Here is a 15,138-nt window from a genome sequence, read left to right as displayed (position 1 = left end):
GAAACAGAACCTTCATCTTCCAACTCCTATCCAGAGTCCATTCCATTATACTAAGTGTAGCTCTGGTTGTTTAGAATAATAGGTGAATATTTATGAGAAAAAAAGCTACATAGAATTTCGGGAGGATACAAATCACTAAGTGGTAATTCTTCAATTTACATGGTAATTTATCACTCTATTTAACAAATTCTTTCTAGATAGTACTTTTTATACAGTTACTGTACTGTATAGCAGAATGGTATACAAAAATTTGAGAAACTCTGTCTCACAAAACAAAGTACTTTTTTATAGGATAGTAAATCATGTTGAGTCTTCTAAAAGTCAATACCTATTTATACACTCTGATGGCACTATTCTCAGTCAATGGTTTTCACAGACACCTGAAAACCTATCTGGTCAAATCCCACTTGCTTGTGAACAAACTCCCCCAAAAGAATCAGTGAGGAGGACTATCTGGGCAGAATGGACATGCATATCTGTCCCTAACATACTAACAAAATACTTCCAAAATGTCTAAATTTAGCTCATTCTTATTTGGCCTACCCCCTCCTATGTTATGAAATATAAAAATATGTTATTGGATTAAAAATTTCTTGCTACCTTACCTTTGTGTACTTTGTCCTTTCTGGAAGAGAAGTAGGATTGTGTCCATTGTACAGGGAGATTGTACTGTCTCACAGTCAAGCAATGGTAGAGCTGAGCCAGATTATACATCCCTTGCTAAGTGTTGGGTTTTTTTTTTTCCATCAAACTTAAAAAAAAAAAAGGTCTCTTTTGGAGTTAGCTTTTTGCAAAGGAAATTAGTAGTACTGTACCTACTTCTAAGTATGTTATGACTTAAATTGTATCTAAGATTCTTTTATGAACTCAAAGCTTTTTCTATTAAAGTAAGCTTGTTTACTCTTTAACATTATTTGGAAATAAAGTTGTGTAATGCTAGCAAAATATTTTACTTTTTCTTACAGAGAATGTATTGAAAATGTGAAAGTTCCACTGTTAATATTTATCCCTTTTCAAAATGGTTCTTCATTAACCATTTATTACTTTAATATATAGTTTAGTATAATGCTACAGTATAATATAGTATAATAATTAACTGCCAGATCAGAAGAAACATGGTAGAAGATCATGATAAATTTGAAATTATTATCTCAAAAAGTTACATTTTAGTTTTTGATCCCAGTTGTTTCTATTGGAAATATATAGTAATGGGTTTCTGTCTTTGTTCACGCGTACTATATTTTATCCTTTTGTGGAGGAGTGTGGGCTCATTTATGTATTTTCTTTCCCCATTTCTAATTTCATCCAAATCGAAGTACTGAATATTTTTTTTTTCCATAGACGATTACATTGCACTAGGAACTATATCCACATGCACCTGTTTGTGTCTTTCATGCTGAGAGCCGTAAGCATCTTCGTCAAGGACAAAGTGGTCCATACTCACATAGGAGTAAAGGAGCTGCAGTCTCTGGTAATGCAGGGTGACCTGCAGAGTTCCATGGAAGTGCCTTCTGTGGACAAGTCACAGTATGTAAGTGTTTTCACCATCTTCTCTCATTACTGATTCATGTAACGTTATAGATACGTTACATTTTACAGTCCACTAAATATTAACTTGTTTGGGCTTATCTCATCTCTGAGTTAACAAAAATAGATGACCAATTTGTATAATGTTTACTACCTCAGTTCTGTCCTCAAGCTTCACACCTAGTTACTCATCATCTTAGACTATTAAAAGTGTTTGGGCTCTTTCCTCCAGAACATTCTGGCATGGAAACATCAAAAATCACATGACTGGAGTGCATTTGGTGTATGGCTTCTAGCCGCTGTCGTGGCTTTCAAAAGTAAAAAGCCCACTTGCAAAACCAGAAGTGTGGGATTTAAAAGCCCACAACATTTAGTTTCTTTATTGTAGACTCAAAGACTTGTTCAAATGTAAGACGACAGAGTACTTGATTCTGTTCTCAAATGTCCTGGGGTTATTTAGTGACCAGAATCACACAATATATCACACAATAATTCAGTTAATTTTAGATCACGGATGCAATATATCTGGAAATCAAGGATACTAGTTTATATGCCTTGATGGTATGAATTGATACCTTTTCTGTATCTTTGGCCTTTGCCCTGTAACTTTGTAGGCCCTCCTGATTCTGCTTCTGGGCTGGCTTTGTGACTTGTTTTATCCAATAGGGTGAAGTAGACGTGGTAGTGTGACAATCGAGCGTAGAGCTCTGTGAGTGAGCCCAGCCAAGATTAGCTGAACCTGGCCCAGATCAGCAGAATCACGTAGTCAGTCCATAGAATCATAAGATGTATTAAATGTTTATTGTTTTAGCCATTGACTTCTGGGGCATTAAAAAAGACAATAAAATAAACTTATGGTAGAATAATGGCTAATATTTCTTCTTTATGCTCTTCTGTACTTTCCTAATTTTTTCTGATGATTAAGTCTTATTTTGATAAACAGGAGAAATTAAGGAAAAGTGATTTTTTTGGTAACTTCTAATCTTATTTAAAAAAAAAATAGAATCAAGCCCATAGTCTTAGAGATGCGGTCTTAAAATAACTTTGTTCTCTCTTCCAGCAGTCTTGGCTTTCCTAGACACAGGAAATAGATTATAAAAAAGAAATGGAGAACTGCTTTTTGGTGGTCTGATATTGCATCTAGCACAGTTTAGGGTTCTAATATGATGCAATTCTGGTTTATTTGTAACAGATTGGGTGCAAGATTGCTGTTGTGATGTTTATTTACTTCTTGGCTACAAATTACTATTGGATCTTGGTGGAAGGTCTCTACCTGCATAGTCTAATCTTTGTGGCATTCTTTTCGGACACCAAATACCTGTGGGGCTTCACCTTGATAGGCTGGGGTAAGGTATTTATGTCTCCTTTCCCTTTAAACTGGATTGTGGATTTGAGGACTTTCTGTTAAGCCTATCCTTAGCATACTTTCAGCCATTTTCCTGAAATCTCTCCCCATTTTATCTTTATACCTCCTTTTTTCTCTTCCATTGTTCATTGGGGAAAGTTATTAAGATCAAGTCTGTAAGCCCCTCAGTGGTAAGAAACCTTTCGTGTTTAACTTATGGTTGGTGTTCTTAGGCCAGATTCTTGAGAGAATTCTTTGGCAGGAATATAAAAGACCACATTGTTAGCCATAGACATTTAGAACTGCTATGCTCATGTCTTATGTCAATGTCCTGATTTAGCAATAATTTCATTCTAAATATTTTGATTTTTAAATTTCGAAGCTGTACTGATACATCATTGGTAAGTTGGTGAGAATTCCAGGAAGGAATTTATGAGATTGCATCTCCATTGCATTTAATGATACAAATTACAAGCTAATTATGTGGACTTATCATGTCTTTTGGAAAAAAATATTCAAATTACTTTATGCATATGTAATTAAAAAAAAGGATAATCAGCTCACATTCCAAAAATGCCTTATCAGTACTAGACTAGACTAGGCACTAACTCAACATGACATGGGGAAAAGGATGTTGCTTTTTTGTCCAAATTTAAGAGAACTTAAAACTCTTATGTGGCTGCAATTAAGAAACCTCATGATCAACAATTGCAGATCTCAATTGTTATTTTATTTTATTTTTTTAAAGCTTATTTATTTATTTATTTATTTTTTTCAACGTTTATTTATTTTTGGGACAGAGAGAGACAGAGCATGAACGGGGGAGGGGCAGAGAGAGAGGGAGACACAGAATCGGAAACAGGCTCCAGGCTCCGAGCCATCAGCCCAGAGCCTGACGCGGGGCTCGAACTCCCGGACCGCGAGATCGTGACCTGGCTGAAGTCGGAGGCTCAACCGACTGCGCCACCCAGGCGCCCCTAAAGCTTATTTATTTTGAGAGAGAGAACACACACACACACACACACACACACACACACACACACACACGAGAGTGGGGGAGGGGCATAGATAGAGGGAGAGGGAATCCCAAGCAAGCTCCTTACTGTTAGTGCAGAGCCCTATGTGGGGCTTGAACTCACAAACCGTGAGATCATGACCAGAGCCGAAATCAAGAGTTGGACGCTTAATCGACTGAACCACCCAGGCGTCCTTCAATTGCTGTTTTAATATTCAGATTATGAGGTGCTTGGCATTGGAAAAAAAAATTAACTAGGTGGTTCAAGATTACATTTGAAGGGCTTTTTTTTTTCCTCCTCCAAAATAAGAATATTTCTTTGCTTGTTTTGCCTTAATATTGTTTTAACATTTGAAAATGTGAAGTAAGGAATATTGAATTTCCTGCTAGTTAAGGAATAAGATTTAAGAAAGCAAAGGGTCTATTTACTATAAAATTTCATTTATTATGAAATGATTGTTGTGAATAAAGTTTTATTTCTGAAGGCAGCTTGTCTGTTTTAAAGCTCTCCCTTTGACTAGCAGTTACTAAAAATAAAAAAAAGATGCATTTTATTTTTTTAGAGTACTTTGGAAATTTCCTCAATAGTGTTTGGCAGTTTGCCTTCAAATCAAAATTACATCTGTGTACGTACATAATTACTAGAAGTTGGTAAAGGTGTTGATAGAAAACATTTGTCTGAGTTACATTTTATATTTTGGATTTCAACACCACTGGTCACACATAATAAATTCTTTTTTCTCTGTTTACTTAGTGGTTTGATGGTTAACTCCCCCATTAACTCTTATTTGGCCAGGGGCACCTAGGTGGCTCAGTTGGTTAAGCCTCCAACTATGGCTCAGATCAACATCTTGCAGTTTGTAAATTTGAGCCCCGTGTTGGGCTCTGTGCTGACAGCTCAGAGCCTGGAGCCTGCTTGGGATTCTGTGTCTCCCTCTGTGCCCCTCTCCCTCTCACTCATGCTCTGTCTTTGTCTCTGTCTCTGTCTCTCTCCAAAATAAATAAACATTAAAAAAATTTTAAGAAACAGAATTTTAAAAAACAGTCCAGTGAGCTTCCATGCAAGTATGAATTTCATACCTTCCTTTACAACTCTTTTTCAATTGTCCACAAGAACTTTGACATTGGAATTATACCTATAGTAGAGAAGCATCATTACTTGAAATCTTCTTTTTATCAAATGGTTTAAGGACAAACATGAAATCAAGTAGGCTTCATATGGAAACTTTCTTTGAAAAGCATTTTACATGGATATGTCATGTGCACTTAACTACAGTCTGAAACACTAATAACCAATCGTTATAGAATTACAGTTTTCCACTTAATCTACCTTCTGACTCTCTTTAAGAAAATGCTCTGACTCCATTTAAAAAAAATGCTCTAACCCTGCTCTAACCCTCAAAATGCTCTCCTCATTGTCACTCGTCTTGCTTGTTCAATAATATATAATAAAAAAAATGCTCTAGTCTAGGGCATATATAATTATAGGTGTATATTTTTAAGAATCTCTCTCCAATACTTAAATGCAGTTACCATTTAATGAAGTAAATGACTAAGACCATTTAAGTAATAGACTATTTTTCCCTTAGCGCTGACAGTCTGATTGGAAAATATCATTTTTATTTCTGACTCATTTTTCTAAATTCCTATAAGAAAAACAATGATCAACAACATTATAGCTGCTTTGCAGGATCCTTGGCTGGAAATAGTTTAGAGTGAATCCAATTTTGTGCTTTCTTCCAATGATGTGACTTATGAGCTTCATTAGAGAAGAGAACTTGCTTGGATTCCTATGTTACTAATTGGATCCAGTCATTATAACTTTAAGCTCTCTTCGGCTAAATAAATACTCAGAACATTATTGCTCACATTATGGTGATGTGTGCAGCTTTATCATTTACATTGATTTTGCTGATTCTGAAGAATAAATTGGAAAGGAAGGAAATTACAGTCTAAAGAAGAAGAGGTGCCATATCTGACCTTTAGTAAATTGAAGGCAAATGTTTAAAATAACTGTTTTTACACATCTTCATCACAAAACAAGATGTATACCAAGGAGTAAAGGCAAATTCTGATGATGACTATATTTCTTTTCTTTCAACCAACCACATTTGTAATTTTTCCTATTCCTGCTTCAGTTTTCTCATAAACTGGGCGCTTTATTCTTGGTTCCATTTTGTTCTTTCATGCATGCATTATTTTTCTATATATTTAATTCTATATTGAAAAGGTATCAGTCTTATTCATTCATCCTTATTGAATGTAGTCATTTACCTCTATAGTAGCAACCATTCTTTTTTTTTTTAATTTTTTTTAATGTTTATTTATTTTTGAGAGAAAGAGACAGAGCATGAGGGGGAGAGGGACTGAGAGAGAGGGAGACACAGAATTGGAAGCAGGCTCCAGGTTCTGAGCTGTCAGCACAGAGCCCTATGTGGGGCTCAAACTCACGAACCGTGAGATCATGACCTGAGCTGAAGTCAGACACTCAACTGACTGAGCCACCCAGGTGCCCCTGGTAGCAACCATTCTTAATTTTCAACTGTTAGATAAGGTGCCAGGATGTACATATTATCATATAAGATCACCTATCCTGGTTCTACCAATTAGTCATGTCTCTTTTGCCAAACTTTCGTGTAGAATATTTTCATATTCTGTATTCTCTGAAAATAATCAGGAGAATAGTCTGTATAAGCTGATGTCAACTCAGCAAATATTTTTTGATTATCCAGTTGGCAGTAAATATAATTGAAATACAGAGATATGTCGTAAAGACTACACAAGAAACATGCAGTCTGACCAGTAGGTCATTTTGTTTTGTGTTTGCCTGTTCTGATCAGATGTATTATATTCAAAATATTTGATCTATAAGACCTGTTCTCCACAAAAATTATTTTTGATAGTCAAATGATACCTTTACACAATTAAAAATCTAGAAAAGCCATTTCTCCCATCCTTCATGATTTTTAATTCCCTTATTATTTCTACTGAAGATTGTCTTAAAATTACATTTAACAGAGTCAATAAAAGATCTATATTTTAGCCCTACCTTATGTAAGATACAGAACAAGGTTTTCAGATGTAATTTGAAGTTTTACTCCTAACCATTTAAAATTACAGGGGCGCCTGGGTGGCTCAGTTGGTTAAGCTTCCGACTTCAGCTCAGTTCACAATCTCATCGTTTGTGAGTTCAAGCCCCACGTCGGGCTCTGTACTGGCAGCTTAGAGTCTGGAGCCTGCTTCGGATTCTATGTCTCCCTCTCTCTGTCTCTGCTCCTCCCTGGCTCTCTCTCTCTCTCTCTCTCTCTCAGAAATGAGTAAACATTAAAAAAAATTAAAATTATGTGGATGATTACCTCTTTAAAAGGAAACAAATTATAGTAAAGTTTAGATTTCCGTATGTAGCGATTATGTAGGTTTATCTCAGTGGGTTCACCTGGTTTTAAGATTTCACCTCATCTCCACCAGTTCGATCTACAGTTTCTGCCCACTGGCAATATTAAATTCAGTAAGCATATTTTCTTTTTTATTGTAACTCTTATTTCAGACTGTCCTTTCCTGCAGTACATTACTGCATTTTTTGGATTATAATAAAATATATTTTTATATATATTTAGTAATAATATATATATATTTTAATTTTGTTTAAATGTTTTTATTTATTTTTGAGAGAGAGAGAGAGATAGAGCATGAGCAGGGGAAGGGCAGAGAGAGAGGGAGACACAGAATCTGAAGCAGGCTCCAGGCTTTGAGCTGTCACCACAGAGCCTGACATGGGGCTCGAACTCATGATCTGTGAGATCATGACCTGAGGTGAAGTCGGACCCTTCACCGACTGAGCCACCCAGGCGCCCCAATAATAAAATATACTTAAAAAAAATTCTTCTGTTTCCTGTAGCAATTCCATCTCAGGAGGAGGTAGCTCTTCTAAAGTTTCAGAAGTAGACACTCTTCCTTGTAACAATGGAAGACTTTCAAAGGTTTTGCAATTTTCCTGACAAAAAGATGTGCTCATTCAGTATTGGCTTCAAATCTCCTCAGAGTTGAGAACGATTCTGCCAAAATCATAATGGAGCCACTTCTAAGTTCCTTAAAGAGATAGATAGGCAATGGAAATGGAATTCCAGCATTCTGTGGTGGGTAGAGCGGGAACTGGAGGTATAGCCTGGAACTTCATGTCTGAGCAGTCAATATGTTGACTAGATTCCCCGGGGAATCAAGATTTCTGGTTATTAAGATATTGTGTGTCTATAGCTAATCCAGGAATCCCATGTCACGATGCGTCTCTAATTTTTAGAACTAACTTTACACTTTATGATCAACCTATTTTACTATTGTAAAATAGTACTGGCACCACAGGAGGAGAATAAGGATGAGGCAGGGCTTTATGAAGCCTATGAAGTATCCAAAACGAGATGAAACTCCATAGACCAAGACGAGAAGATCCTATTTACTGCCTTTGGCTTCAAAGCCTCCCTGTTTTATGTGTGGACTGCTGCCCAAGTTTTTATTTGAAGAAAGGTTTTAATTGCCTAAGCATTTTTGACTACTGTTAATTAGTCCCAAACTTCATTTTAGTTTTTTAATTTTTTAATTTTCTTATTATTAAAATTTTTTTTAATGTTTATTTGTTTTTGAGGGACAGAGACAGAATGTGAGTGGGGGAGAGACAGAGAGAGAGGGAGACACAGAATCCAAAGCAGGCTCCAGGCTCTGAGCTGTCAGCACAGAGCCTGATGCAGGGCTCGAACTCATGATCTGTGAGATCATGTCCTGAGTGTAGTCTGTTGCCCAACTGACTGAGCCACCCAGGTGCCCCCAAAACTTCATTTTATAGGGGAATAGTAATGGAGCCACATGAGAACCCGTGTCTATTTTTTTAAATTTTTTAATGTTTATTTATTTTGAGACAGAGAGCATGAGCAGGGGAGGGGCAGAGAGAAAGGGAGGGAGAGAGAATCATAAGCAGGCTCTGCACTGTCAGCATAGAGCCCAATGCAGGGCTTGAACTCAAGAACTGTGAGCTGAACTCAGGAACCTTGAGCTTGAACTCAAGAACCTGAGCTGAAATCAAGAGTCAGATACTCAACCTACTGAACCACCCAGGCGCCCTCCACCCCTGTGTTTACTTATTTTTAGACCAGAGATTGCTTCCCTCTCAGAGTCACTTATTTATACTGACATTTTATGAAGATTACTCAGCTCTCAAGGTAAATGTATATATTGAGTAACATTTGAATTTACAGTAAATTTACTTAAATTGGCATTCAGACTCAAAATAACATCTAAATTTCAAGCATTTTCCTCTATACTTATGTGTTCCCAATTATGTAATGATGTGATACCAAGATTGGTAATCAAAAATCCTTAAATCCCAAAAATGGTTTCAATTCTTTTTTCCTCCATGGTTGCCTCTGTGCTAGCTTTGTGAGTGAGAGTCTTCCAAGAGGATGAGAAAAGTAATTTCATGAAGACATAGTGTCTGATAGAAGATATTTGTTATAATGATCATCTAAAGCAGATTTCCAGCTCAATCGCCCTTGATCAATGTGTATAGAACTTTATTCAGGAAATTGCTTAATTGGGAGATTGTAAAGGAAGCAAAAGATAAAGACCTGTAAATGAGAAAATGTGAAAATTCTTATCAAAGGCAGACACTTTTTTAAAATAGCCAAGGCAGCAGAACAGTAAAGAGAGCTATGTCAGGGCTCTTTGAACCACCCTGGCAGAAGGGGCCAGGCTGTCTTCATTACACAGCATCATTCTTGTTTCCTCCTCAGGGTGCTGACTGATAACTGAAGTTATGTTATTGATTTTGCATCTCCCTACAGAATATGACTCAGAAAAATGGGAATATTGTTGATCTGTTTATTGTTTTATTTTCTGAAAGTAGAATAATCCTTGACACATACATGGGCACTTAATAAATGCTTACTGGGTGGATGGTTGGAAGGATGGTTGGATGGATGGATGGATGGATGGATGGATGGATAGGTAGATGAGTAGATAGATGGATGGAGAGATAAAATATGTGAACTGAACCTAAGAAATAATCAGAATTGGGTAGATCTATTTTTTTTGTTTATTTATTTTTGAGAAAGAGATAAAGAGACAGAGCGTGAGCAGGGGAGGGACAGAGAGAGAGAGATGGAGACATAGAATCCCAAGCAGGCTCCAGGCTCTGAACTGTCAGCACAGAGCCTGATGCAGAGCTTGAACTTGCCAACCATGAGATCACGAGCTGAGCTGAAGTTGGAAGCTTAACCGACTGAGCCACCCAGGTGCCCCCTGGGTAGATCTATTTTGATAAAAACAATTTTCTGGAACATAGAATTTGAAATTTAGATGTTGTATGCAAGCAATAAATAAAATTGGAATACGGAGTTATAAAATTAAATAACCACACAGTCAGGCTGCAGTGCTGAGGTTAAATTCAATGAGATGATCACCAGGGAGGCCAAAACTTTCTCTATTACAGGGCACCATCTTATTTTCACTTTTAATGGCATTTTTCTTCATCTGAACCTATTCTTTTTCACTTTTTTGCTAAAAAGGAAAACTCAAAAAATTACAAATGTGTTTTTAAAAGTAAAGAATTTAATATTGTGTTTAATAAAAATGTCCTAAGTTAGATTAAAACTTTTTCTCTCCCCTTGTAAAGTGCTTCCTAACTTCTGCAATGTTTTCCTTATGCTCTGTCTTTCCTTTATTCAAACCACTTTCATAAATTCCACAGAATGAGAAGCTGTCCATCCAAGCCTTTGGTCCTGTTTTGTCATGTTCCATAAAAGTTATGGTTTGTGATTTTTTTTGTGATGTCAGAGTCTAATCAACTATAACATGGACTGAACAGTCAGCCTTTACTGTGGGCACACTTTATACACTTGTGGAAAGTCAGTGTAATAGATTTGACATTGCAAGCTCACGAGGTGTTTATCATTTATGAAGGACACATATTTCAGCGCTCAAAGCCTCAAAGTAACATAGGGTTCACCCTTCGCTGTGGTCTTAATGCATACATATGCTTGTCTTGAGCCAACATGAACCCCCCTCAAAAGAAGAGGCTACACAGATTAAAACTTCCTAGTATAGCTTCTCTAATGGCTTGCACATTTAGAATGGCAAAGCTCTAATTTTTTACAATAATAGCCTCCCTGTAGCATCTCATGAAGTCTGTGGCTTCATTCCTCCGTGAAGGCTTGTAGCTATCAGTTTGGCAAGAATCAAAGTCCAAAGCTCCAACTGCTACCTGCTTCTGACTCCAGGAACGTCTGTCCCCTCCCCATATGGCTTGATCCTACATCCCTCAAGGGGACATTGGGCCAACCTTCAAATCTTCACACTCTCAGGGGCAAATGACAGCAATGTACCTGGCTCATTTCTCAGGGGGGTCAAGAGGAAAACTAAGAAGAATTTTGTGTTGATACACCCATATTTTTTCATGTCTATTTTCCTCTCTCAACTTTTAGTAGTATATTTTTATGTGTGCTGAGTATGAGATTAAAAATTCCTTTAATCTTAAAGCAAGTATGGTCCCTGAATCCCTTTTTGATTACAGGGTTCCCGGCAGCATTTGTTGCAGCCTGGGCTGTGGCGCGAGCAACTCTGGCTGACGCAAGGTGAGTGAAAAAGAAGAGATAAAGAGAGAGCCTAAAATTTCCTAAGACTCAGTCTTCCTGCCTGGAATTTACACTGGCTGCTGTTGTGGACCACATTTCCTTTTATGGACATCATGTAGGAAATTACCTTGGTGGAATTATAGCCTTTACCAGCAAGCTATCCATCCCAGAGGTCTTGGGACAGAAAGACTCACAGACCAGATTAGGATGCTTGACCTCTCTGGTTTGTAATATCATTTTAAAACATATTGTAAGAATTCAAGGGGAAGGAGATAGGTAAGTTAACATGCTTAAGATAATGGTGCAAGCATGTGGAAGGATCGCACCACATGAGTCATGGGATAGGCAATATTCAGATCTCCTCTCTCAATCTGTCCATGTCAGCCGTCCCCACTTGATGGTGTGGTTTTGAAGACCAGAGATGTGGTTGCAGCAAGGAGACCCACAGACAGAAGGTGCCCTGGGCCAATGACACACAATTGCTTTCTCGTATTGATGAGAAGAAAGTATACTTGGTCATAGTTATAGCTGGCCAGTTAGCCTGCTAAACAGCTTTGGGTTTTATTTGTGTTCCTTGGGCAAAAAATACATGGGCACGGGTTTCACCAATCAGTGGTGGAATTAAGATGTCAAGGGTATTGAGCACTTCCTGTCTATCAGGGGTATTTTGTGTCTCATATATATGGTGTATCATGAATATATAGTGCCCAGTTATACTTATGTTTAACATGCATGGGCTCCACTTATTACATACTTATCTCTATTTGATGCAAACTATGGGTTTCATCCAACCCGTTTGGGTTTTTTTGGTCTTTTATAGCATAATTAAATGTTTTCAAAAAATAAATGCACATTGGAAGTGATTCACTAGGATTACCAAGTAGCCTGGGGCTAATTTGAAGTAGCATTTTATTATTATTATTATTATTATTATTATTTAATGTTTATTTGAGAGAGAGAGAGAGAGAGAGAGAGAGCGTGTGCGAGTGCATGAGGGAGGGGCAGAGAGAGAGGAAGACAGAGGATCTGAAGCAGGCTATGTGCTGACAGCAGTGAGCCCAATGTGGAACTTGAACTCATGAACTATGAGATCGTGACTTGAGCTGAATGAAGTCCAATGCTTAATCAACTGAGCCATGCAGGTGCCCCTGAAGTAGCATTTTAAAGTACAGTGCAGTGATGGTGAATGATGGTAAAAGACCTTATTTTTAGACTTACACAGACCTGAGTTCAAATCTTGGTTTAGCTGCTGTTAGCTTCAAGACCATGGGAAACACACATGACCTCTTTGTACATCCGTTTCTTAATATAAAACAGAGATAATAAAGTATACATGACATTAATACAGACAAAACGCTTAGCACAGCCTGGTAGCTGACAGGCACTAAATGCGGACATAATGAGGAAGGGTTCAGGTGCAGGTAACTCACAGGCCTGTTCTACTACTTGTTGGTCTGTGACAACAGATGTACTACCTGGCCTCTCTCATCAATGAAGTGCAGGTAAAATGAATATTACTCTTCACGGCATTGTTGTAAGATTGAATGGGAATGTATGTAAAATACCTATAGTTTTGGAATAGAGTTTGGAATAGTAAGTACTAAATACTTATTAGCAAGTATTATTCCCTTATTTCATTAATTTATACCTATATGTAATGTCTGACCAAAAATAATGTTTTTGTTGTGTTATTCCATTAGAAAGCAGGACTTATGTTATTAATCCTAACTGATGGCATTTATCCTATCAAGCCAGTGGAGCCTTGATTCTGCTAAAGTTAGAGCTTAAAAATGAGGCTGGAGAAGAGATGGGGGCCACATCTTCCAGATCTTTATAGGTTACATTAGGATGGTTGTTTTCTTTTTTTTTCCTTTCAGTGACAATGACAACAGATTTGCATTTTATAAAGATCATTACCAGCATGAAAGGAAAAATGGGAGAAAAGTAATAATAAAGATGACAGCTAGCATTTTTTAAAAAAATTATTTACTTATTTTGAGGGGAGTGGGGAGAGGGGCAGAGAGAGAGAGGGAGAGAGAGAATCCTAAGCAGTTTCCATGTTGTTAGGGCAAGCCCAACGCAGTGCTCGATCTCACAAATTGTGACATCATGACACGAGCTGAAATCAGCAGTCAGATGCTTAACTGACTGAGCCACCTAGGCACTCCAGTAGCTAGCATTTTTGAATGATACCCACATTCCAGGCACTTTCTAGGGGTTCTGTAACTATTAGTTTAATTGAACTTCATAACAACTCTATGAGACTGAGGCCAGAATAGTTGTACCCAACATTGCACAGCCACAAGTGGTAGAGAAGGAATTTGTCTAGACAGTCGGGCTCCAGAGGCTCTCAATAAATACCATGAGCAGAGTAGATGTTTCTTTTAAGACTAGTGGTATTTTTATTTTCTGTGGGGGAGGAGTGTTGTAGAGGGATTCCTTTTACATTTCACTGACAGCTGCTCACCCTTCAGTTGCTTCAACACCTCTGGTAATGAGGGATGCAGAGGGGACAATGCCCATTGTACCCTGGGCAGTTTTTCATGCCTTCATTATATCTGCATTTTGTCCTTCTACCACTTGTAGTTCTATTCTCTAAATCAGAAATAATTCATCGCCTATGATGGATTTTTTAATAGTTCACATTTTTTTGCAAGGTATGAGCTCATGCTGGGGCATCGGTGTTGTACGTAAACATACAGAGCTATTTACTAGCACATGTTTCTCTCATTCACATGATACGATTAAATCTACATTTCATGGTGTTCAGAAAGGAAAACCATAACTACAAGTAGTCTGCAACTTCAGTATGTTTGAACTCGCTATCCCACCATGTAAAATCTTCCTTATCAAATTCCTGTAGCATTTTGTATGTATATTCTGTTATTTTCCCTTTCTTACATACTATCTTATTTCTCTTGATGTGCATGTATAACTGTCAGATTTGAAAAAAAAACTATGAATTACAAAGGAGTGAATGTCTCTGTTTTATAATAGAGAACTCTTCAATGCTTGCTGATCAGTTGTTATGGATCTATTTGGCCACTTTCCTCCATTTGCTAAGTGTCTCTTGAGCAAGATAAAGTCTGACTTGATGCAAACTGTGAGTTACCAGGAGATGCATTTTCTCGTCCGTTTGTTAATTGTGGCCATTTCCCTTAGCCTCAGACTTCCCATTTGTAAAATGAAAATATTTTTGGTGATGAGTAAGGTTGTGAGTCTGCAGGGGGTAGATTTGAAAATCAGATGAGAGCCCGTTTATGAAAGGGCTTTGTAAACTCCAACTTCTATGCAAACATTAAATTTGCTAATAATTGAGGGTTAATGTTATCAGCATTATCATTGCTATATGTATACGATGATACTGGAAATGTCAAAGAAAACTTACAGTATCTGCTATTTGATTTCTTGCGGGGTGGGTTGAGTCAGTAAAGAGGTACTAAATAATGCTAAATAATTTTACCCTGAGATGTGTAACCGTATAACTTAGATTTGGAATTTTAGAGAAAATAGATCCTAAGGTATTTTTTCGTTCAATCCTCTCATTTGAGAGATGAATAAAGTGCCTCCCAGAGACATCAGGTTACATCTCCAAAACTACGGTCAGCCTGTAGCAATTTTGACTCATTCAT

The 15,138-nt window shown here is 37.3% G+C and overlaps 1 protein-coding gene across 1 annotated transcript in view; it reads left to right on the top strand.

Moving 5' to 3' along the window:
* The window catches only part of PTH2R (parathyroid hormone 2 receptor), an 83,884-nt gene that overhangs the window by 44,247 nt on the left and 24,499 nt on the right, over positions 1–15,138 (top strand). Inside the window, exons 6-8 of the mRNA XM_047084592.1 lie at positions 1,342–1,531; positions 2,720–2,873; positions 11,446–11,506. Of these exons, the coding sequence (XP_046940548.1) occupies positions 1,342–1,531; positions 2,720–2,873; positions 11,446–11,506 (405 nt within the window). The remainder of the gene's footprint in view (positions 1–1,341; positions 1,532–2,719; positions 2,874–11,445; positions 11,507–15,138) is intronic.

This window comes from Lynx rufus, unplaced genomic scaffold (genome assembly GCF_022079265.1).
Source record: "Lynx rufus isolate CCGP_SWC_20201006 ecotype Redwood Valley unplaced genomic scaffold, mLynRuf1.p SCAF_2, whole genome shotgun sequence".
NCBI classification, from domain to species: Eukaryota; Metazoa; Chordata; class Mammalia; order Carnivora; family Felidae; genus Lynx; species Lynx rufus.
This window is presented reverse-complemented; position numbering and strand designations above follow the sequence as displayed.